Below are 25298 nucleotides of genomic sequence, written 5' to 3' on the forward strand. Positions count from 1 at the left end.
CCACAGCCCAAGAGTGCCACAGATCCGACTGAGGTTGAAGTCCCAGCAGTGGTCGACTTGGTCATGGAGGTCTTGGTGGTCATTCCCGACTGGACAGTTCCGTATATCGCGTATATCCTGAGAAAAGAGCTTCCGGAGGATGAGGAAGAGGCTCGACAGATCGTCCGTCGATCTAAAGCCTTTACCGTAATCAAAGGACAGTTATATAGAGAAAGCGCGACTGCAGTTGGTCAGAAGTGCATAACACCAGAAGAAGGTTGAATCATCCTTAATGATATCCACTCGGGGACCTGTGGTCATCATGCGTCCTCTCGGACCATCGTGGCCAAAGCATACCGAGCCGGATTTTACTGGCCAAAGGCGAATGAGATGGCAAAGGAAATAGTGGATAAGTGCGAAGGGATGTCAGTTCTACTCGAATATGTCGCACAAGCCTGCATCAGCTCTGAAGACCATTCCACTCGTCTGGCCTTTCGCAGTATGGGGGTTGGACATGGTCGGTCCTTTGAGAACAGGTCAAAGTGGCTTCACGCATGTACTGGTGGCAGTCGACAAGTTCACCAAGTGGACTGAGGCTAAACCAATCAAGAACCTTGACGCTGGTACTGTTGTTAGCTTCATCAGGGAACTGATATTCAGATACGGAGTCCCGCACAGCATCATTACGGATAATGGGTCGAACTTTGACTCGGAGGAATTCAGGGATTTCTGCAACTCTCAAGGCACACGAGTCGACTACGCTTCAGTCGCCCATCCGCAGACGAATGGACAAGCAGAGCGAGCCAATGGCCTGATTCTCAAGGGATTGAAACCCCGACTGATGCGTGATCTCAAGCATGCAGCTGGAGCGTGGGTCGACGAACTTCCCTCGGTGCTTTGGGGACTGCGGACCACACCTAATCGATCGACCGGAAGAACTCCATTCTTCTTGGTCTACGGAGCTGAAGCAGTCTTGCCGAGTGATCTTCTCCACAATGCTCCTCGAGTTGAGATCTACAACGAAGCAGAAGCTGAACAAGCGCGGCAGGATGCAGTCGACCTTTTAGAGGAAGAAAGGGAGATGGCTCTGATCCGATCGACCATCTGCCAACAAGATTTGCGTCGTTTCCACGCCAGAAATGTGAGGGGTCGAGCCTTCCAGGAAGGAGATTTAGTTCTCCGAATGGATCAGAAGAAACATCACAAGCTTGCTCCTTCTTGGGAAGGACCCTTCATCGTCACCAAAGTTCTCCACAACGGGGCGTACCGTCTTTACAACGTCGAACATAATATCGACGAGCCCCGAGCTTGGAACGCGGAACTACTCCGCCCATTTTATACTTAAGTTTATCACTCGGATGAGTTGCAATAAAGTACTCCTGTAGTTCATGGACTTCAAAATAATAGTGTCATAGTTCCTCCATAATTTTTTTCACTTTTTATTTTGTCCAATAAAATTTTCCCCTCAGTGGGTGACTTAGCCGCAAATCCGTTTCGCCTAAGTTTGTAAAAATCCTTACCGAGTGGTGAGCCAGACTCCCACTCGGAGGCTTAGCTGCGAATCCGTTTCGCCTAAGATTAAATAAAATCCTACCGAGTGGTAAGCCAGACTTCCACTCGGGGGCTTAGCTGCAGTCCAAGTACTCGCCTAAGTTATAAAAATCCTACCGAGTGGTAAGCCAGACTTCCACTCGGAGGCTTAGCTGCAGTCCAAGTACTCGCCTAAGTTATAAAAATCCTACCGAGTGGTAAGCCAGACTTCCACTCGGAGGCTTAGCTGCAGTCCAAGTACTCGCCTAAGTTATCAAAATCCTACCGAGTGGTAAGCCAGACTTCCACTCGGAGGCTTAGCTGCAGTCCAAGTACTCGCCTAAGTTATCAAAATCCTACCGAGTGGTAAGCCAGACTTCCACTCGGAGGCTTAGCTGCAGTCCAAGTACTCGCCTAAGATATAAAAATCCTACCGAGTGAAGAGCAAACCTCTCACTCGGGGGCTTAGCTGCAGTCCAAGTACTCGCCTAAGTTATCAAAATCCTACCGAGTGGTAAGCCAGACTTCCACTCGGAGGCTTAGCTGCAGTCCAAGTACTCGCCTAAGTTATCAAAATCCTACCGATGGTAAGCCAGACTTCCACTCGGAGGCTTAGCTGCAATCCAAGTACTCGCCTAAGTTATAAAATTCCTACCGAGTGGTAAGCCAGACTTCCACTCGGAGGCTTAGTTGCAGCCCAGTGCTCGCCTAAGATATAAAAATCCTACCGAGTGAAGAGCAAACCTCTCACTCGGGGCTTAGCTGCAGCCCAGTGCTCGCCTAAGATATAAAAATCCTACCGAGTGAAGAGCAAACCTCTCACTCGGGGGCTTAGCTGCAGCCCAGTGCTCGCCTAAGATATAAAAATCCTACCGAGTGAAGAGCAAACCTCTCACTCGGGGCTTAGCTGCAGCCCAGTGCTCGCCTAAGATATAAAAATCCTACTGAGTGAAGAGCAAACCTCTCACTCGGGGGCTTAGCTGCAGCCCAGTGCTCGCCTAAGATATAAAAATCCTTCCGAGTGAAGAGCAAACCTCTCACTCGGGGGCTTAGCTGCAGCCCAGTGCTCGCCTAAGATATAAAAATCCTACCGAGTGAAGAGCAAACCTCTCACTCGGGGGCTTAGCTGCAGCCCAGTGCTCTCCTAAGATATAAAAATCCTACCGAGTGAAGAGCAAACCTCTCACTCGGGGGCTTAGCTGCAGCCCAGTGCTCGCCTAAGATATAAAAATCCTACCGAGTGAAGAGCAAACCTCTCACTCGGGGGCTTAGCTGCAGCCCAGTGCTCGCCTAAGATATAAAAATCCTACCGAGTGAAGAGCAAACCCCTCACTCGGGGACTTAGCTGCAGCCCAGCGCTCACCTAAGTGGATTAAGGAATAAGTCGACTGCGGTGAGCGTCTTGCTTTGAACCTGCAAAAGACATTTCAAGCCAAAAGCAATCATATTCAAACATCAAATTCAAGTTCGGAACGATACCTAAAGGAACCGAAAGTGCTCAGGCGCTAAGCCTGTTAAGGTTTATCGGTTACAACTCCACTCGGCATACCGAGGCAAATTTAAAGCGTCGAGCTTAAAAGAAGTTTTTTACCCCTCCTGTGGAGGGCTGGAAGGTGCAACAAACTCATCAGGATCAATTCCATCTGCGATCCGAGTGGCAGCAGCAATGAAAGTTTCCATAAAGGACCTGAAGTCGTGTTTCTTGGTGTTGGCCACCCGGAGGGCCGCCAGCTTGTCTTCTCGCGCATCTTTGCAGTGGACTCGGGCCAGACACAGAGCAACATCTGCACCGCACCGAGCCGAGGACTTTTTCCACTCCTGCACTCGACCAGGGACCGTGTTCAAGCGAGCCATCAGCGACTCGAGGTCGTTCTGGAGTGTCTCCCTGGGCCAGAGCGTTGAGTCGATGCGAGATGTGGCGACCTTCAGCCTTGCAAGATAGTCCACGACAGCTGCAACACGGGACTCCAGTCGGAAAACATTCATGGCAACTTCGTCGTTCACCGGAGAATTGACGGGGTCAAGGTTTGGTTCCAGCCGGCTAGTCTCTTCTTCAAAGTCTTGACAAAATTCTGCAAGGGCGATCACCGAGTCAAGGCAATGGTCGAATGGAAAAATCACAGTTGAAAATGATTGTTGAGCGTAAAGGTTTACCTTCAAGCATAAGGAACAGCTTCTTGGCAAGACCACTCAGGAAGGCCTCCAGATCATTTTTCTTCCCAAGAGCAGCTTTCAGATTGGTATTTTCTTGTTCAAGCTTGGTGACTGAAGCTAACTTCTCGTCAGCAAGCTTGATCTTCTCAGCTAGTTCAAGGTCTTTTTTCTGTTGGGCCTCCTTCACCTTACCTGCAAGTTACAGCAAGATCAGATTTTGAAACAAATAAAGGGAAAAAGCAGTCGTCGAGGTCTCACCAAACATACCTTTGGTCTCCTCCCTTGCCTTCGTCAGATTCTCCTGAACCAGCTTCAAATCCAGCTCGAGCTGAATGTGCTTGTTTTCCAGCTCAGTATAGCGAGCCGCAAGGTCACAGGATCTCTGCGAAGAATCAATCGACTAAATGTCAAAGATAATTCACTTCCGAGTGGAAAAGGAAAAATCATGCGTTTCTAAGACTACAGCCGAATACAAGCATTCGACCGTAGTCTCGGGGACTACACCCAGTGGGTGCACTCAGCGTGCCCCCACTAATCCTATTGAAGACAGAGTCGACTAGTCGACCTCAAAAAAAAACAAGATGTATTCTTTAAGACTGTAATCGACTGCAAGCAGTCGACCACAGTCTCGGGGACTACACCCAGTGGGTGCACTCAGCGTGCCCCCACCGGTTTGCGAAATCCATTCGCCATAGTCGAATGACGGAAAGACTGAACTTATAAAGCCTAAGGCCGACTACCAGCAGTCGACCTTAGCCTTGGGGACTACACCCAGCGGGTGCACTCAGCGTGCCCCCGCCAACACGGAGTTTAAATCGACACACCCAGTGGGTGATTACTATAAATTCTGGAAAGAAAAGTTTTTGATAGCATATCCTAACAGAACAAGCGGTGGTCGACTGACCTGAACATTGCTTTGAAGGGCGGAACTGGAGTCGTAAGCTACCTGGCTCGCATCCCGGATGGTCTTCAACTGCTCCATCATGATCCCTGCCTGGCGTATCGCCTCCTTCGCGGCGCCAGCTTGGTCCTCTGGGACGTGGTGCGTCGTGAAGAGGGAGGGCTGCAGAGCACTCGTCAGTGGATCTGCGAAGGACACAGTGTGTCGAGTGGTGTTCTCCTCCTCCGCGACCAGAGTCTCAGGCACCGTCACATCCTGGGGCACCCTGCCGGCAGATGCTTTCCTACTCCTTCTGTGCTTCAGCGGTTCCTCATCTTCATCATCATCAGGGAGAGTGATAACAACATTGGATGGAGCTACAGAAAAGAATCAGAATTAGAGATCATGAGTCAGTCGACTAGAAACGGTGTTAAGAGTATAGTACCAGGTTTTGAGGTTGCTGCGTCCTCCATCTCATGGTCGTCAGCCCGGGCTGAGGTCTCAGAAGTAGCAGCACTGCAACTCCAAAGAATCAGTCGACTAACTCCAGCGCCAACCAGAGATAAAGTTCGCACAAAACAAGAAGACTTAAGCAGCATGATTACCCTGATATGGTGGGGATGGACACCTTCATCTTCGGCAGGAGCTTGGTCGGCTTTGACGGGGCCGCCCTGGGCTGCTTTGACGCCTTTTCAGTCGGCGCCGGAGAGGTAGTCCGCGGGCGCTTGGTCGACTGTGTAACAGTCGCAACCCCCTTGCCACGTTCAGTCGCAGGGTCATGGACAAGCTTCGACCGCCTTTCCGAGCGCGGTGGTGCGACCTCCTCCTCCTCCTCTTCTTCGTCCTCATCATCATCATCATCATCGTCATCGTCATCATCATCATCCTCAGCGGCGTTCGAGTCCCACTCCTCCTCCTGGCTCTCGCCCCCGCTCGCGTCTCCCTCCTCAGTCGGAGTGAAGGAAATATGCCCTAGAGGCAATAATAAAGTTATTATTTATTTCCTTATAATCATGATAAATGTTTATTATTCATGCTAGAATTGTATTTTCCGGAAACATAATACATGTGTGAATACATAGACAAACAGAGTGTCACTAGTATGCCTCTACTTGACTAGCTCGTTAATCAAAGATGGTTATGTTTCCTAACCATGAACAATGAGTTGTTATTTGATTAACGAGGTCACATCATTAGTAGAATGATCTGATTGACATGACCCATTCCATTAGCTTAGCACCTGATCGTTTAGTATGTTGCTATTGCTTTCTTCATGACTTATACATGTTCCTATGACTATGAGATTATGCAACTCCCGTTTACCGGAGGAACACTTTGGGTACTACCAAACGTCACAACGTAAATGGGTGATTATAAAGGAGTACTACAGGTGTCTCCAATGGTCGATGTTGGGTTGGCGTATTTCGAGATTAGGATTTGTCACTCCGATTGTCGGAGAGGTATCTCTGGGCCCTCTCGGTAATACACATCACATAAGCCTTGCAAGCATTACAACTAATATGTTAGTTGTGAGATGATGTATTACGGAACGAGTAAAGAGACTTGCCGGTAACGAGATTGAACTAGGTATTGGATACCGACGATCGAATCTCGGGCAAGTAACATACCGATGACAAAGGGAACAACGTATGTTGTTATGCGGTCTGACCGATAAAGATCTTCGTAGAATATGTAGGAGCCAATATGGGCATCCAGGTCCCGCTATTGGTTATTGACCAGAGACGTGTCTCGGTCATGTCTACATTGTTCTCGAACCCGTAGGGTCCGCACGCTTAAGGTTACGATGACAGTTATATTATGAGTTTATGCATTTTGATGTACCGAAGGTTGTTCGGAGTCCCGGATGTGATCACGGACATGACGAGGAGTCTCGAAATGGTCGAGACGTAAAGATTGATATATTGGAAGCCTATGTTTGGACATCGGAAGTGTTCCGGGTGAAATCGGGATTTTACCGGGTTACCGGGAGGTTACCGGAACCCCCCGGGAGCCATATGGGCCTTCATGGGCCTTAGTGGAAAGGAGAAAGGGGCAGCCCAAGGTGGCTGCGCCTCTTCCCCCTCCCCTAGTCCTATTAGGACTAGGAGAAGGTGGCCGGCCCCCCTCTCTCCCTTCCCCTCCGAGGAATCCTAGTTGGACTAGGATTGGGGGGAGGAATCCTACTCCCAGAGGGAGTAGGACTCTCCTGCGCCTCCCTCTTTGGCCGGCCAGCCTCCCCTCCTCTCCTCCTTTATATACGGAGGCAGGGGCACCTCTAAACACACAAGTTGACACAAGTTGATCCACGTGATCGATTCCTTAGCCGTGTGCGGTGCCCCCTGCCACCATATTCCTCGATAATACTGTAGCGGAGTTTAGGCGAAGCCCTGCTGCTGTAGTTCATCAAGATCGTCACCACGCCGTCGTGCTGACGGAACTCTTCCCCGACACTTTGCTGGATCGGAGTCCGGGGATCGTCATCGAGCTGAACGTGTGCTCGAACTCGGAGGTGCCGTAGTTTCGGTGCTTGATCGGTTGGATCGTGAAGACGTACGACTACTTCCTCTACGTCGTGTCATCGCTTCCGCAGTCGGTCTGCGTTGGGTACGTAGACAACACTCTCCTCTCGTTGCTATGCATCACATGATCCTGTGTGCGCGTAGGAAAATTTTTGAAATTACTACGAAACCCAACAGTGGCATCCGAGCCTAGGTTAATGATGTTGATGTTATATGCACGAGTAGAACACAAGTGAGTTGTGGACGATACAAGTCATACTGCCTACCAGCATGTCATATTTTGGTTCGGCGGTATTGTTGGACGAGACGACCCGGACCAACCTTACGCGTACGCTTACGCGAGACCGGTTCCCTCGACGTGCTTTGCACAGAGATGGCTTGCGGGCGACTGCCTCTCCAACTTTAGTTGAACCAAGTATGGCTACGCCCGGTCCTTGCGAAGGTTAAAACGGAGTCTATTTGACAAACTATCGTTGTGGTTTTGATGCGTAGGTGAGATTGGTTCTTACTTAAGCCCGTAGCAGCCACGTAAAACATGCAACAACAAAGTAGAGGACGTCTAACTTGTTTTTGCAGGGCATGTTGTGATGTGATATGGTCAAGGCATGATGCTGAATTTTATTGTATGAGATGATCATGTTTTGTAACCGAGTTATCGGCAACTGGCAGGAGCCATATGGTTGTCGCTTTATTGTATGCAATGCAATCGCGATGTAATGCTTTACTTTATTACTAAACGGTAGTGATAGTCGTGGAAGCATAAGATTGGCGAGACGACAACGATGCTACGATGGAGATCAAGGTGTCGCGCCGGTGACGATGGTGATCATGACGGTGCTTCGGAGATGGAGATCACAAGCACAAGATGATGATGGCCATATCATATCACTTATATTGATTGCATGTGATGTTTATCTTTTTATGCATCTTATCTTGCTTTGATTGACGGTAGCATTATAAGATGATCTCTCACTAAATTATCAAGAAGTGTTCTCCCTGAGTATGCACCGTTGCAAAAGTTCTTCGTGCTGAGACACCACGTGATGATCGGGTGTGATAGGCTCTACGTTCAAATACAACGGGTGCAAAACAGTTGCGCACGCAGAATACTCAGGTTAAACTTGACGAGCCTAGCATATGCAGATATGGCCTCGGAACACGGAGACCGAAAGGTCGAGCGTGAATCATATAGTAGATATGATCAACATAATGATGTTCACCGATGAAACTACTCCATCTCACGTGATGATCGGATATGGTTTAGTTGATTTGGATCACGTGATCACTTAGAGGATTAGAGGGATGTCTATCTAAGTGGGAGTTCTTTAATAATATGATTAATTGAACTTAAAATTTATCATGAACTTAGTCCCTGATAGTATCTTGCTTGTTTATGTTGATTGTAGATAGATGGCTCGTGCTGTTGTTCCGTTGAATTTTAATGCGTTCCTTGAGAAAGCAAAGTTGAAAGATGATGGTAGCAATTACACGGACTGGGTCCGTAACTTGAGGATTATCCTCATTGCTGCACAGAAGAATTACGTCCTGGAAGCACCGCTGGGTGCCAGGCCTGCTGCTGGAGCAACGCCAGATGTTATGAACGTCTGGCAGAGCAAAGCTGATGACTACTCGATAGTTCAGTGTGCCATGCTTTACGGCTTAGAATCGGGACTTCAACGACGTTTTGAACGTCATGGAGCATATGAGATGTTCCAGGAGTTGAAGTTAATATTTCAAGCAAATGCCCGGATTGAGAGATATGAAGTCTCCAATAAGTTCTATAGCTGCAAGATGGAGGAGAACAGTTCTGTCAGTGAGCATATACTCAAAATGTCTGGGTATAATAATCACTTGATTCAATTGGGAGTTAATCTTCCGGATGATTGCGTCATTGACAGAATTCTCCAATCACTGCCACCAAGCTACAAGAGCTTCGTGATGAACTATAATATGCAAGGGATGAACAAGACTATTCCCGAGCTCTTCGCAATGCTGAAAGCTGCGGAGGTAGAAATCAAGAAGGAGCATCAAGTGTTGATGGTTAACAAGACCACTAGTTTCAAGAAAAAGGGCAAAGGGAAGAAAAAGGGGAACTTCAAAAAGAACGGCAAGCAAGTTGCTGCTCAAGAGAAGAAACCCAAGTCTAGACCTAAGCCTGAAACTGAGTGCTTCTACTGCAAGCAGACTGGTCACTGGAAGCGGAACTGCCCCAAGTATTTGGCGGATAAGAAGGATGGCAAGGTGAACAAAGGTATATGTGATATACATGTTATTGATGTGTACCTTACCAATGCTCGCAGTAGCACCTGGGTATTTGATACTGGTTCTGTTGCTAATATTTGCAACTCGAAACAGGGACTACAGAATAAGCGAGCACTGGCAAAGGACGAGGTGACGATGCGCGTGGGAAACGGTTCCAAAGTCGATGTGATCGCGGTCGGCACGCTACCTCTACATCTACCTTCGGGATTAATATTAGACCTAAATAATTGTTATTTGGTGCCAGCGTTGAGCATGAACATTATATCTGGATCTTGTTTAATGCGAGACGGTTATTCATTTAAATCAGAGAATAATGGTTGTTCTATTTATATGAGTAATATCTTTTATGGTCATGCACCCTTGAAGAGTGGTCTATTCTTACTAAATCTCGATAGTAGTAATACACATATTCATAATGTTGAAACCAAAAGATGCAGAGTTGATAATGAAAGTGCAACTTATTTGTGGCACTGTCGTTTAGGTCATATCGGTATAAAGCGCATGAAGAAACTCCATACTGATGGACTTTTGGAACCACTTGATTATGAATCACTTGGTACTTGCGAACCGTGCCTCTTGGGCAAGATGACTAAAACACCGTTCTCCGGTACTATGGAGAGAGCAACAGATTTGTTGGAAATCATACATACCGATGTATGTGGCCCGATGAATATTGAGGCTCGTGGCGGATATCGTTATTTTCTCACCTTCACAGATGATTTAAGCAGATATGGGTATATTTACTTAATGAAACATAAGTCTGAAACATTTGAAAAGTTCAAAGAATTTCAGAGTGAAGTTGAAAATCATCGTAACAAGAAAATAAAGTTTCTACGATCTGATCGTGGAGGAGAATATTTGAGTTACGAGTTTGGTGTACATTTGAAAAACTGTGGAATAGTTTCGCAACTCACGCCACCCGGAACACCACAACGTAATGGTGTGTCCGAACGTCGTAATCGTACTTTACTAGATATGGTGCGATCTATGATGTCTCTTACTGATTTACCGCTATCATTTTGGGGATATGCTTTAGAGACGGCCGCATTCACGTTAAATAGGGCACCATCAAAATCCGTTGAGACGACGCCTTATGAACTGTGGTTTGGCAAGAAACCAAAGTTGTCGTTTCTTAAAGTTTGGGGCTGCGATGCTTATGTGAAAAAACTTCAACCTGATAAGCTCGAACCCAAATCGGAGAAATGTGTCTTCATAGGATACCCAAAGGAAACTGTTGGGTACACCTTCTATCACAGATCCGAAGGCAAAACATTCGTTGCTAAGAATGGATCATTTCTAGAGAAGGAGTTTCTCTCGAAAGAAGTGAGTGGGAGGAAAGTAGAACTTGACGAGGTAACTGTACCTGCTCCCTTACTGGAAAGTAGTTCATCACAGAAAACTGTTTCAGTGACACCTACACCAGTTAGTGAGGAAGCCAATGATAATGATCATGAAACTTCAGATCAAGATACTACTGAACTTCGTAGATCAACCAGAGTAAGATCCGCACCAGAGTGGTACGGTAATCCTGTTCTGGAGGTCATGCTACTAGATCATGATGAACCTACGAACTATGAAGAAGCGATGGTGAGCCCAGATTCCGCAAAGTGGCTAGAAGCCATGAAATCTGAGATGGGATCCATGTATGAGAACAAAGTATGGACTTTGGTTGACTTGCCCGATGATCGGCAAGCGATTGAGAATAAATGGATCTTTAAGAAGAAGACTGACGCTGATGGTAATGTTACTGTCTACAAAGCTCGACTTGTCGCAAAAGGTTTTCGGCAAGTTCAAGGAATTGACTACGATGAGACCTTCTCACCCGTAGCGATGCTTAAGTCCGTCCGAATCATGTTAGCAATTGCCGCATTTTATGATTATGAAATTTGGCAAATGGATGTCAAAACTGCATTCCTGAATGGATTCCTGGAAGAAGAGTTGTATATGATGCAACCAGAAGGTTTTGTCGATCCAAAGGGAGCTAACAAAGTGTGCAAGCTCCAGCGATCCATTTATGGACTGGTGCAAGCCTCTCGGAGTTGGAATAAACGTTTTGATAGTGTGATCAAAGCATTTGGTTTTATACAGACTTTTGGAGAAGCCTGTATTTACAAGAAAGTGAGTGGGAGCTCTGTAGCATTTCTGATATTATATGTGGATGACATATTACTGATTGGAAATGATATAGAATTTCTGGATAGCATAAAGGGATACTTGAATAAAAGTTTTTCAATGAAAGACCTCGGTGAAGCTGCTTACATATTAGGCATTAAGATCTATAGAGACAGATCAAGACGCTTAATTGGACTTTCACAAAGCACATACCTTGACAAAATTTTGAAGAAATTCAAAATGGATCAAGCAAAGAAAGGGTTCTTGCCTGTGTTACAAGGTGTGAAATTGAGTAAGACTCAATGCCCGACCACTGCAGAAGATAGAGAGAATATGAAAGATGTTCCCTATGCATCAGCCATAGGCTCTATCATGTATGCAATGCTGTGTACCAGACCTGATGTGTGCCTTGCTATAAGTTTAGCAGGGAGGTACCAAAGTAATCCAGGAATGGATCACTGGACAGCGGTCAAGAACATCCTGAAATACCTGAAAAGGACTAAGGATATGTTTCTCGTATATGGAAGTGACAAAGAGCTCATCGTAAAAGGTTACGTTGATGCAAGCTTTGACACTGATCCGGACGATTCTAAATCGCAAACCGGATACGTGTTTACATTAAACGGTGGAGCTGTCAGTTGGTGCAGTTCTAAACAAAGCGTCGTAGCGGGATCTACATGTGAAGCGGAATACATAGCTGCTTCGGAAGCAGCAAATGAAGGAGTCTGGATGAAGGAGTTCATATCCGATCTAGGTGTCATACCTAGTGCATCGGGTCCAATGAAAATCTTTTGTGACAATACTGGTGCAATTGCCTTGGCAAAGGAATCCAGATTTCACAAAAGGACCAAACACATCAAGAGACGCTTCAACTCCATCCGGGATCTAGTCCAGGTGGGAGACATAGAGATTTGCAAGATACATACGGATCTGAATGTTGCAGACCCGTTGACTAAGCCTCTTCCACGAGCAAAACATGATCAGCACCAAAGCTCCATGGGTGTTAGATTCATTACAGTGTAATCTAGATTATTGACTCTAGTGCAAGTGGGAGACTGAAGGAAATATGCCCTAGAGGCAATAATAAAGTTATTATTTATTTCCTTATAATCATGATAAATGTTTATTATTCATGCTAGAATTGTATTTTCCGGAAACATAATACATGTGTGAATACATAGACAAACAGAGTGTCACTAGTATGCCTCTACTTGACTAGCTCGTTAATCAAAGATGGTTATGTTTCCTAACCATGAACAATGAGTTGTTATTTGATTAACGAGGTCACATCATTAGTAGAATGATCTGATTGACATGACCCATTCCATTAGCTTAGCACCTGATCGTTTAGTATGTTGCTATTGCTTTCTTCATGACTTATACATGTTCCTATGACTATGAGATTATGCAACTCCCGTTTACCGGAGGAACACTTTGGGTACTACCAAACGTCACAACGTAAATGGGTGATTATAAAGGAGTACTACAGGTGTCTCCAATGGTCGATGTTGGGTTGGCGTATTTCGAGATTAGGATTTGTCACTCCGATTGTCGGAGAGGTATCTCTGGGCCCTCTCGGTAATACACATCACATAAGCCTTGCAAGCATTACAACTAATATGTTAGTTGTGAGATGATGTATTACGGAACGAGTAAAGAGACTTGCCGGTAACGAGATTGAACTAGGTATTGGATACCGACGATCGAATCTCGGGCAAGTAACATACCGATGACAAAGGGAACAACGTATGTTGTTATGCGGTCTGACCGATAAAGATCTTCGTAGAATATGTAGGAGCCAATATGGGCATCCAGGTCCCGCTATTGGTTATTGACCAGAGACGTGTCTCGGTCATGTCTACATTGTTCTCGAACCCGTAGGGTCCGCACGCTTAAGGTTACGATGACAGTTATATTATGAGTTTATGCATTTTGATGTACCGAAGGTTGTTCGGAGTCCCGGATGTGATCACGGACATGACGAGGAGTCTCGAAATGGTCGAGACGTAAAGATTGATATATTGGAAGCCTATGTTTGGACATCGGAAGTGTTCCGGGTGAAATCGGGATTTTACCGGGTTACCGGGAGGTTACCGGAACCCCCCGGGAGCCATATGGGCCTTCATGGGCCTTAGTGGAAAGGAGAAAGGGGCAGCCCAAGGTGGCTGCGCCTCTTCCCCCTCCCCTAGTCCTATTAGGACTAGGAGAAGGTGGCCGGCCCCCCTCTCTCCCTTCCCCTCCGAGGAATCCTAGTTGGACTAGGATTGGGGGAGGAATCCTACTCCCAGAGGGAGTAGGACTCTCCTGCGCCTCCCTCTTTGGCCGGCCAGCCTCCCCTCCTCTCCTCCTTTATATACGGAGGCAGGGGCACCTCTAAACACACAAGTTGACACAAGTTGATCCACGTGATCGATTCCTTAGCCGTGTGCGGTGCCCCCTGCCACCATATTCCTCGATAATACTGTAGCGGAGTTTAGGCGAAGCCCTGCTGCTGTAGTTCATCAAGATCGTCACCACGCCGTCGTGCTGACGGAACTCTTCCCCGACACTTTGCTGGATCGGAGTCCGGGGATCGTCATCGAGCTGAACGTGTGCTCGAACTCGGAGGTGCCGTAGTTTCGGTGCTTGATCGGTTGGATCGTGAAGACGTACGACTACTTCCTCTACGTCGTGTCATCGCTTCCGCAGTCGGTCTGCGTTGGGTACGTAGACAACACTCTCCTCTCGTTGCTATGCATCACATGATCCTGTGTGCGCGTAGGAAATTTTTTGAAATTACTACGAAACCCAACACGGAGCCTGTGCTCCATTGGGCATCGAGTACAGCTCAGTGAGGACCTGATAGACATCAAGACAAAGATCAGTCGACCGATCGGCAGAGAAAACAGAAATGAATGTGACAAGAATACAATGGGAAGTGGAGCAGACATACCTTGTTTGGATCACTGTGGTGGTCGAGTGGAGGAATCCTTCTGGCTCCACGAGGGTTATCCTTGTTCCCAGTAACAGCGGCCATCCACCTTTCCAGAGTGGCATCGTCGACTGCTTCTGGATTGACCCGAGTCTCATCCTCAGTCCCGCGGTACAACCACATGCAATGGCTCCGGAACTGAAGAGGCTGGATACGACGCCTAAGAAAAACCTCCAGGAGATCCATACCCGTCACTCCCTCCCGAACCAATTGAACTACACGCTCCATCAGCATCTTCACATCAGCTTTCTCCTCCGGAATCACCTTCAGAGAGGAGGGCTTGTTCACTCGGCCCATGGTGAACTGAGGGAGTCCACTCGACTGCCCCGACGTCGGCTGATCCTGGCAGTAGAACCAGGTCAACTGCCAGCCTCTGACTGACTCGGGAAATGTCATGGCTGGGAAGGTGCTCTTGTTCCTCACCTGGATCCCCAGACCCCCACACATTTGGACAACTTGGGTTTTTTCGTCGCCTGGGCTCGCCTTCTTCACGGTCTGAGAGCGACACGTGAATATGTGCTTGAACAAAACCCAATGCGGTCGACAACCCAGAAAACTCTCACACATGGACACAAACGCGGCAAGATAGGCGATAGAATTCGGGGTGAAGTGGTGGAGTTGCGCTCCAAAGAAGTTCAAGAAACCACGGAAGAAAACGCTCGGCGGCAAAGAAAATCCACGGTCGACATGGGTAGCCAGAAGCACGCACTCACCCTCTTTCGGCTGGGGCTGCCACTCTTTCCCCGGAAGCCTTGCAGCTCCATGAGGGATCAGGCCCTCATTGGCCATGTCGAGGAGATCTGTCTCCGTGATGGTCGATTGGATCCAATCTCCCTGGACCCAGCCTTTCGGCAGGCGAGATCTAGACGAAGACCCGCCGCGACTGGTGCATCTCCCCTTCGCCTTCTCCGTCGCCAACGCCTTCTTCGCGCGTTCCAGCGCCGCCGTCTTCTCCTTGACCATGGCTGCCGGCGAGACGCGCGAGGAGAAGTTGTGTGGAGGCGAGAGCGAGCGCGTTGGGCGGAGACGAAGGGAGCAGAGAGAGAATGCTGAGGCACTGCTCAAAAAACCCTCGCCGGGCGCGTTTATAAGATTCCTTCCGAGTGGATGACAGGTGGGCCCGGTCGATCTAATCATATCCTGAAACAGTTGCGCGGACGTGATACATGGCGAAAAAAGCGGCGCGGGGATCGAGGCGTCTATGCCCTGTCCCATCCGAGCGTCGCGGTCCGCCCCGCTTCGCGCGCTTCCCCAAATTTTGTATCCCGCGGAATCCGCGAACGGCAGATCGGTCTGCCAGACGCGGGATTTCCTGCGATCCGTCGCTCGGAAATCGGCAAAGTCCAAAAGATCACTCGATGAAGGAAAAGAATGGATCGAGTCGACTGAAGAAAAGTTGTTCACTGTCAACAAAGAGATTTTTTGGTTCAAAACAACGCACGACCAGTATGCGAAGGCTAATCGAAAATAACATCAACTCCTTCATCACTCAAGCCTCAGTCCATTCGGGGGCTAATGATGGAGTCATGTACCTAGGGTAGGGTCACAGACCTGATCTAAGTACCCTGCCCAAGGACACCCTTAGAAGAGATCACCTTCCAGTCGACCTACGAGGGACTCACTCGACTGACTTGAAGGACTCGACCACGAAGACTCACTCGACCATCAGAAGGTCAAGAGGCACTCTGCACTGCAACGGTCTGTAATTGAGTAGACTTTATTATAGTAAAGACACTTTATGTGGGGCGTTACCAGTAACGCCCCGGACTTAATGTACCTTAAACCCTTCATTACGTGAGTTGGCTGGGGTCCTGGCGCACTCTATATAAGCCACCCCCCTCCACAGGCAGGGGGGTTCGGCACCCTGTAATCCATATACACATAATCCACTCGACCGCCTCCGGGCTCCGAGACGTAGGGCTTTTACTTCCTCCGAGAAGGGCCTGAACTCGTACATCTCTTGTGTTTACACCTCTCCATAGCTAGGAACTTGCCTCTCCATACCTACCCCCCACTCTACTGTCAGATTTAGATCCACGACACCAGACCTATTGTATACCCTGCCCTGAGTTTGGCAAGGGAGTACAATAGTGATCTAGGAATAGATCACTGGACATTGGTCAAAATTATCCCTAGTGGAATAAGGATATGTTTCTCGATTATGGAGGTGACAAAAGGTTCATCGTAAAGGGTTACGTCGATGCAAGTTTTGACACTGATCCATATGACTCTAAGTCTCAATCTGGATACATATTGAAAGTGGGAGCAATTAGCTAAGAGTAGCTCCGTGCAGAGCATTGTTGACATAGAAATTTGCAAAATACATACGGATCTGAATATGGCAGACCCGTTGACTAAACTTCTATCACAAGCAAAACATGATCACACCTTAGTACTCTTTGGGTGTTAATCGCATAAGCGATGTGAACTAGATTACTGAATCTAGTAAACCCTTTGGGTGTTGGTCACATGGCGATGTGAACTATGGGTGTTAATCACATAATGATGTGAACTATCGATGTTAATCAAATGGTGATGTGATCTAGATTATTGACTCTAGTGCAAGTGGGAGACTGAAGGAAATATGCCCTAGAGGCAATAATAAAGTTATTATTTATTTCCTTATATCATGATAAATGTTTATTATTCATGCTAGAATTGTATTAACCGGAAACATAATACATGTGTGAATACATAGACAAACAGAGTGTCACTAGTATGCCTCTACTTGACTAGCTCGTTAATCAAAGATGGTTATGTTTCCTAACCATGGACAAAGAGTTGTTATTTGACTAACGGGATCACATCATTAGGTGAATGATCTGATTGACATGACCCATTCCATTAGCTTAGCACCCGATCGTTTAGTATGTTGCTATTGCTTTCTTCATGACTTATACATGTTCCTATGACTATGAGATTATGCAACTCCCGTTTGCCGGAGGAACACTTTGTGTGCTACCAAACGTCACAACGTAACTGGGTGATTATAAATGTGCTCTACAGGTGTCTCCAAAGGTACATGTTGGGTTGGCGTATTTCGAGATTAGGATTTGTCACTCCGATTGTCGAGAGGTATCTCTGGGCCCTCTCGGTAATGCACATCACTTAAGCCTTGCAAGCATTGCAACTAATGAGTTAGTTGCGGGATGATGTATTACGGAACGAGTAAAGAGACTTGCCGGTAACGAGATTGAACTAGGTATTGGATACCGACGATCGAATCTCGGGCAAGTAACATACCGATGACAAAGGGAACAACGTATGTTGTTATGCGGTCTGATCGATAAAAGATCTTCATAGAATATTTAGGAACCAATATGGGCATCCAGGTCCCGCTATTGGTTATTGACCGGAGACGTGTCTCGGTCATGTCTACATTGTTCTCGAACCCGTAGGGTCCGCACGCTTAAGGTTTCGATGACAGTTATATTATGAGTTTATACATTTTGATGTACCGAAGGTTGTTCGGAGTCCCGGATGAGATCAAGGACATGACGAGGAGTCTCAAAATGGTCGAGACATAAAGATTGATATATTGGAAGCCTATGTTTGGATATCGAAAGTGTTCCGGGTGAAATCGGGATTTTACCGGAGTACCGGGAGGTTACCGGAAGCCCCCGGGAGCTATATGGGCCTTAGTGGGCCTTAGTGGAAGAAGAGGAGAGGCGGCCAGGGCTGGGCCGCGCGCCCCTCCCCCCTAGTCTGAATAGGACAAGGAGAGAGGGGGCCGGCGCCCCCCTCCTTCTCTCTCTCTCTTTTCCACCTCGCGAATCCTATTCCAACTAGGATTGGGGGAGAAGTCCTACTCCCGGAGGGAGTAGGACTCCTCCTGGCGCGCCTATGATGGCTGGCCGGCCTCCCCCTCTTGAACCTTTATATACGGAGGCAGGGGCACCCCAGAGACACACAAGTTGATCGACGTGATCATATTCTTAGCTGTGTGCGGCGCCCCCTTCCACCATAGTCCTCGATAATATTGTAGCGGTGCTTAGGCGAAGCCCTACGACGGTAGTACATCAAGATCGTCACCACGCCGTCGTGCTGACGGAACTCTTCCCCGACACTTTGCTGGATCTTAGTCCGGGGATCGTCATCGAGCTGAACGTGTGCTAGAACTCGGAGGTGCCGTAGTTTCGGTGCTTGATCGGTTGGGCCGTGGAGACGTACGACTACATCAACCAAACGCTTCCGTTGTCGATCTACAAGGGTACGTAGATCACACTCTCCCCTCTCGTTGCTATGCATCACCATGATCTTGCTTGTGCGTAGGAATTTTTTTGAAATTACTACGTTCCCCAATAGCCGGGCCCCAGCACGGCCACCAACATCGCTCCTCGCCCCCCACCAGCAATGCCCCCACGAGCGGATGCATCAATCGAAGGAACAACCAACACCTCCCCTTGTGGTCTCCCCCGCTGGTGGCTGCTCTCCTTCCCGACTCCAGCTTCCAGCGGACGGCGCTCCGATGAAGAGTGCGCCGATGAGGGCGTCTTGGGGGACGGCAGGGAGGGGAGAGAGGATGTCGCTTGGGGAGTTGGGGAGAGGCAGCGAGGGGTTGCGTGATTGATGGGTCTTTTTTTCTAGGTGGAGCGGTGAAAAAGAAAAGAGGAAGAGGGCTTATTAGGATTTGAGAAAGATCGACGTATTAGGAAAATTAGGATTTGGAATTGATTGTCATGAAACTAAATTTTATTGATTGGTAACGTGCTATCAGTTCCTGCCCATTTATAACGTGTCTTGTTAGGAAACTTTAGAAAGGTTAGGAAACTTTTTATTGTGAGGGTAAAAAAAATTAACGTAAGTAGATATGATGGTGGGATGTGAGACGAAAATAAGCCGGACTATTCAACCAACTCGTCCATTAGGAGTAGAGATAGAGATTATTATTATTATTAGAGATTAGAGATTAGAGATTAGGGATTAGGGATTAGAGATAGAGATTAGAGATAGAGATTAGAGATTAGAGATTATTTGTTTCCTGAAAATCTATTATTTGTTTCCTAAAGCAAATTGCATTAATGAGAGAGATCCGTTGATTTGGCTAAGGTAGGAAAGAATCTATTATTTGTTTGCTAAAGTAAATTGCATCAATGGGAGAGATCCGTTGATTTGGCTAAGGTAGGAAAGAATCTATTATTTGTTCCCTAAAGAAAATTGCATTAGTGAGAGAGATTTGTTGATTTGGCTAAGGTAGGCGGTTTTTGCGGTTCGTGGTGGCTCAGTGTGAGGTGAGACGAGGTACCAAAAAAAACCATGGGAGGTGGGAGTTATTCCTGGTTAACCTACGAAATTTCGTAGATTTTTTTAGGACGAAAATAAACCGTGGGAGGTGGGACTAAAAAAACCTGAAAGCGAGACTACCAACTGCTTCCTTAAAAGTAGAGATATATGGATATCTAAATAGTGTGACACTTATCGTCTTCAACCGAGGTGTCTGTGTACAAGGGATAACGACGGTTCAAGAACATGGGTAGTGGATGGAGGGTGCCAGATCGGGCAATCTGCCCTGGCGATGTTGATCACATGCGATGAGTTTGGGGTTCGAGAGCATGAGAGTGATCCCTGGTTGATGTGCCACATCGACATTGGCTTCGCCGTTGACCAGAGTTTCTTTTTCAATTCACAAAGCCCTTTAGTGCAACGATGCTCCATCATGTGCGATGACAATAGGCGATGGTGATTACGGTTGCAAAATACCATACGAGTTTCATTGTAATTTTAACTTTTTAGGATATTTTGCTAAGGCTGTGTTTGATAGCAAAGTATTATATAAACCAAAGTATCAAAAACTATAATAATTTCGCCTGTAGGTGTGAGATACTATAATTTTATCAAAACAGACTATTTTGCAGTATTCACAATGCATAGAACCTGTTTGACTGTTGCCGCATAATGCTGTAAATTTTGCTGTTTAGCCATTGTGTTTAAGCACTCAGCAACTTTATTTTTAAAAAAGAGGTTTGGGTTCTTTTTTTTATGCAGAGAAAAAACTGCAGTTTGCTCAATACTACAATATTAAAAGCACAGTTGTTAGGGGCAATCAAACAACTCATTGTAAATAAAACTGTGGTAATCTCAAAAACTGTAATATTCTCAAAATACTTAAAAAATACTTTGCTAAATGTTTTTCAAACTCGGACAAAGTAGGGCTTCGTGCCTCTGGCGGCCCGTGATGTCGGGCGAACGGGCTCACTGCGGCTCACGTAGTGTGCTCCTCTCCCCGACATTTCTCATGTGATCAACATTCAGCAGGCAGCAGCCCTAACACACACCGCCGCCGCCGGCACCTCCTCTTCCCATCTCGTCGAAGGTTGCCGGCCGGTCAGGAGATGGCTTCGCCTCTGACGGACCTCGCCGACCACCTCCTGGCCGAGATCTTCCTCCGGCTGCCCGACCCGGCCGACCTCGCCCGCGCCTCCGCCGCCTGTGTCACCTTCCGCCAAATCTCCACCGACCGCTCCTTCCTTCGCAGATTCCGCCGCCTCCATGCACCACCAATCCTCGGATTCCTCTGGGCCGGCGGCATGTTCTATCCCACTCTGCCGCCTCACCCCTGCGCGCCCGCCGCCCACGCGCTCAACCTCGCGGCCGACTTCTACTTCTCCTTCATCCCCTCCCACTACCGAAAATATATTTTAGAGCATATGCACCCAGGCCCTCTCTATCTAACCATCCATTTTTTGCTTTAAGATTCGTGCAAGTACATTTCTCTTTTTTGTTTCTCCCACATAGAACATATCTTGAAGTTCAAACCTATGCGGCGTGACAAAGCTTTCTGAGTAGAATCTAGGATAAATCGTACAGATTTTTTTGTCAAACATAAATATACAAAATACGTTTTTTTTGATTAAAAAATCATATTTTTAATATTTACGTCGGACAAAAAAATCTGAAAGATTTATCCTAGATTCTAGTTAGAAAGCTTTGCCATCCTGCATAGGTTTCAACTTCAAGATATGTTCTATGTGGGAGAAGCAAAAAAGAGAAAATTTCGTATAGAAACTTAGTTGTGTCGCACGGATCTTAAAGCGATATTGGAGAGTTAGGATAGCAGGGCCTGGGTGCATATGCTCTAAAAATCCACGTCCCCTCCCACTACCGCTGGACCGTCCCGGACATCCGCGACGGCCGCGTCCTCCTCGAAGGCGACATCGAAAAAGATGAGCGGCCCCCTGTTTTCAAAGATCTCGCGGTGTGCGACCCCTTGCACCGTCGGTACGTCCTGCTCCCTCCGCTACCTCACGACCTAGCCGCTTCGCTTGAGCACCCGTTCCCCATGGTGAGCAAGGCCCGGTGCAAGGCTTTCCTCGTTCCCCTTGGCGAGGAGGAGGTGGCGGCGGGAGAAACAACATTCAGAGTGATCTTGATGGCAAATTGCAAAACTAGTCTGGCTGCCTTCGTCTTCTCCTCAAGCACTGGGCAGTGGGAAGCCGCTGCGTCCAAGGGTTGGAGTGATTTGGCCCATAGCGAGGGCGACATGGCCAAGATGTCATGGATCCACCCTTTTATTCTCAGGCGCCATTATGCTTATGGCTGCTTCTACTGGGACTGGATGGAGTTCGGGAGGAAAAAATTGATCTTGCTTGACACCAGGAGCAGGAAGATGGAGTTCTCCGTTGCCGACCTCCCGCCCGGAGAATGGAGCACGGGAGGAGGAATAGCCATTGTGGAGGCAGGGGAAGGCAGGCTTGGGGTCTTTGGTTTCCATGGTAAAATTAACTGTGATCTCAGCTATACCGTCGCACGGAACAAAGGCAAGAGTCCTAGCCAGTGGCAGATGGAGAAGACAATCTCACTAGATTCTGGGTACAGATATTTTATCAGAGATGCAACACAGAGGTACTTGCTCTTCACAAGGATAGAAGCCTCATCTCTAGAGAATCCACTTGCTGGATATTTCTCAATGGATTTCAAGACGTTCCAGCTACAGAGGCTTTATAACGATCCGAAATATTTTATGTATCGGACACACACATATATCAACTTCCCACCATCATTCTTGTCTTCAAGTAGAATATGAAGTGGTAAAGTTTCTATTGCTTCCAAGTTAACTCTTTATCTTCACAATTATCACATGACTTGTCTATTGCTTCATGTTCATTATGGCAATTGCTAATTCTTGTTTGATTTAGTAGCGTTTCATTTCTTGTGCTCATGGGAAAACTAAGAAAGCTCAGGAACATAATTGTGTTTCTTGTCTTGTTTGTTTCGGTTGCCTTTTAAAGAGAATGGGTTTAGCAAGAGAAATCATCTATACACTATGAGTAGCTTATGCATGAGTCCTGATGGAATCACTATAAACACCAGGTCATTATAATTGTTTTCGAGGAGTAGTTTTGATGGTCAAGATCAGCATAAAGGAATACAACTTTATATCTGGTTTACCTTGGATTGATTCACCTTGAGAAAATTCATTCAAGTCAAAGACACCACATTTTGTACACTTTTTCTTTTGATAGATGTAGGGAGGCAGAAAAGTTCTCCTTTCATCATCTTCAGATGTATAATTTTATCTTGCGATACTGTTTCGAGATAAACCTGCATAAGATGGAAGGGAGTGCTTATCAGCACGGGCAACTGAAATTGTTCCTTATTGCAGTCAATGCCTCCACCACTCCTAGATCCTCAGTATCATGGTTGTGCTCTGAATCTCCAAGCATAAGAAGTTTTCAGGTGGTTGCATTGTTTCTTGCTACCAACACCCGTAGTTTCTTTCTTTGTTTAGTTGGAAGTTTGTTATACTGATAGAGTGTGCTAGGGAGTAAACGAATTCCTGCAAAACGAAATTTGTATGAGATTTTAGATCTGAATTCATTTATGTTCATGTGCGTCTGTCTGGCTGTGTATCCCAACTTGTGTTGATGCTAAGCTCACTGAATTGAGTGTTCGCAGTCACATGTTTCAGATTCAGTTGAGATCAATATTATGCTATTCTGCCCCGTCCTGTGATACTGCCTACCTAATATAAGTCCAAAATATTTGTTCCTTTGAGGTGGTACAACTCTTGAATAAATATGCACAAATTGAGTGGAAATTCTTCTTGTGTTGTCTGAGTTTTTTTTTGTCTCGTTTGTCCAGATTCAGGGGAGTTGTTATCAGATCAGTGTTATAAGAAGTTCTGGAATGCGAAAGCGATCATGATCCCACAAGATTGACTTCAACAGCCTCCTTGCTCTCAACATTCTCAAGACCTACCGTGGATCTGCAGCTTGCCTTGAAGCTTGTTTAGGTGTCGCAGCTGATGTGTCTCAGTCCCCTGTGTCGTACTTATTGTGAAGAATGGTAACATTTGGAGGCATGTCAGTCTGCCAATGTTCGGAAAATCCAGATCTGCCTTGCTGACTACATGGCGCAAGTTGACGAGGTTCACCATATATATCTTCACTGCTCAAAAACACGAATGTCATGCAACGACCAAAATCAACCACCTGCATGTGGTAAAGCATCGGATACAGACATACAGTTAGATTGTGAAATGCAGGCCCCATGAAAGCAAAATAATGCAGATGCTTCAACTCACCAATAGAATTCGGGAATGAGAATGTAGCAAGACCAGATTCATCGATACGTATTTTCATATTCAGTACCCACGGTTTCCACAGCCCGGTCAACATAGTGAACATACTCGCTAAGATTCCCCCCTCGTTAGATTTAATCCGTGGCCCAACCCCAGCGAGAGAGCAAACTTGGCTAAGTTATGTGCCTCAATGTTTACGGCACGACCCTCAAAAGAAAAATTACAAGTAAAAGAAGATGCTAAGCTATTGATCTCACTTATGATTGCTCCATTTTCTTCTCTAGCTCCCATGTTGATTGCACCTCAGCCTGGACCGGCCCGTACGGTCCAGGCCCGACAGGAAAACTAGCCGGTCCGAGCCCAGAAAAGGAGACCGAATTTTTTTCGGTCCGGTCCGGTCTTTATCCGGGCCGACCGAGCGGACCGCAGGCGGCAAGGCCCATCAAGTGTACAGAACTACAGATCTAGCCATCGAGAGGCCCACCCCGAGCCGAGCGACCCCCTCCCCTCGTTCCATTCCGCCCTGGCTCGATTCCTTCTGCGTTCTGCCCCCTCCAGCGCCTCCTCCTCTGTTCCTCTATCCCTAACCCTAACCCAGGCGACGGCGCCGTTGCCCGCGGCTCTCCCTTCACCGACGGCGCCATCTGGTCCGAGTCCGAGCTGGAGGAGCACGTGTACGTCGGGGAGGCAGCAAGGCCAGCACGCCGTCGGTCCGTCCTTCCCTGGTTCCTCACGGAGCGCCACGAAGAGGAAAAGGTAGCCTCCTGAGATCTCTGTTCTTAAGTTTTTCATACTCCCAAGCCCCAATCCCGAATGGTATCTTCCTCTAATCTACGTCACAGAGTAGATGTTGTAGTTTAGTGAGCTGAACAATCTTGCTCGCAAGTCTTTGATTTGGTGAGGAGATAATGGTGAAGGAGAAGGGGGATTATGTGCTGTTTTATTTGTACATAATGGTCAGGAGATAGTTGTGTTTATTTGCACTAGTAGTAGATGATTTGGTCAGGAGATAATGGTGAAGGAGAAGGGGAATGAGAGGGGGATTTTGTGCTTTTTTTTGTAGATAATGGCAGGAGATAAATTATGTTTATTTGCATTAGTAGTAGATGATTTGGTCAGGAGATAATGGTGAAGGAGAAGGGGAATGAGAGGGGGATTATGTGCTGTTTTTTATAGATAATGGTCAGGAGATAATTATGTTTATTTGCACTAGTACTAGATGATTTTCTATGCTACAAAAAGAAGAAGATGAATTTTTTGCGCTTGATTAATGTACTGACTGCAGATATTATGTGCTGTTTTTTGTAGATAATGGTGAAGGAGAAGGGGAATGAGAAGGGAAAGGGTGCTGTTTTTTGTAGATATTATGTG

General features: G+C 46.9%; 2 protein-coding genes across 2 annotated transcripts; both read left to right on the forward strand.

The window, feature by feature from the left end:
• Positions 1-20663: 20663 nt before the first annotated feature.
• LOC123153789 (uncharacterized) lies at positions 20664-21099 on the forward strand. The gene has a single exon (XM_044572732.1). The coding sequence runs from the start codon at positions 20740-20742 to the stop codon at positions 21097-21099; it is 360 nt and encodes a 119-aa protein (XP_044428667.1). The 5' UTR covers positions 20664-20739.
• Positions 21100-21373: 274 nt separating this feature from the next.
• On the forward strand, positions 21374-22430 carry LOC123153790 (uncharacterized). The gene is made up of 2 exons (XM_044572733.1): positions 21374-21403; positions 21465-22430. The coding sequence occupies exons 1-2, from the start codon at positions 21374-21376 to the stop codon at positions 22428-22430; spliced, it is 996 nt and encodes a 331-aa protein (XP_044428668.1).
• Positions 22431-25298: the final 2868 nt, after the last annotated feature.

Source organism: Triticum aestivum, chromosome 7A (assembly GCF_018294505.1).
Source record: "Triticum aestivum cultivar Chinese Spring chromosome 7A, IWGSC CS RefSeq v2.1, whole genome shotgun sequence".
NCBI classification, from domain to species: Eukaryota; Viridiplantae; Streptophyta; class Magnoliopsida; order Poales; family Poaceae; genus Triticum; species Triticum aestivum.

Coding starts and splice junctions, on each gene's coding strand:
- LOC123153789 (XM_044572732.1), top strand. CDS start 20,740: ATGGCTTCGCCTCTGACGGACCTCGCCGACCACCTCCTGGCCGAGATC.
- LOC123153790 (XM_044572733.1), top strand. CDS start 21,374: ATGTGGGAGAAGCAAAAAAGAGAAAATTTC. Junction 21,404..21,464: donor AGCAAAAAAGAGAAAATTTC/GTATAGAAACTT, acceptor TTAGGATAGCAG/GGCCTGGGTGCATATGCTCT.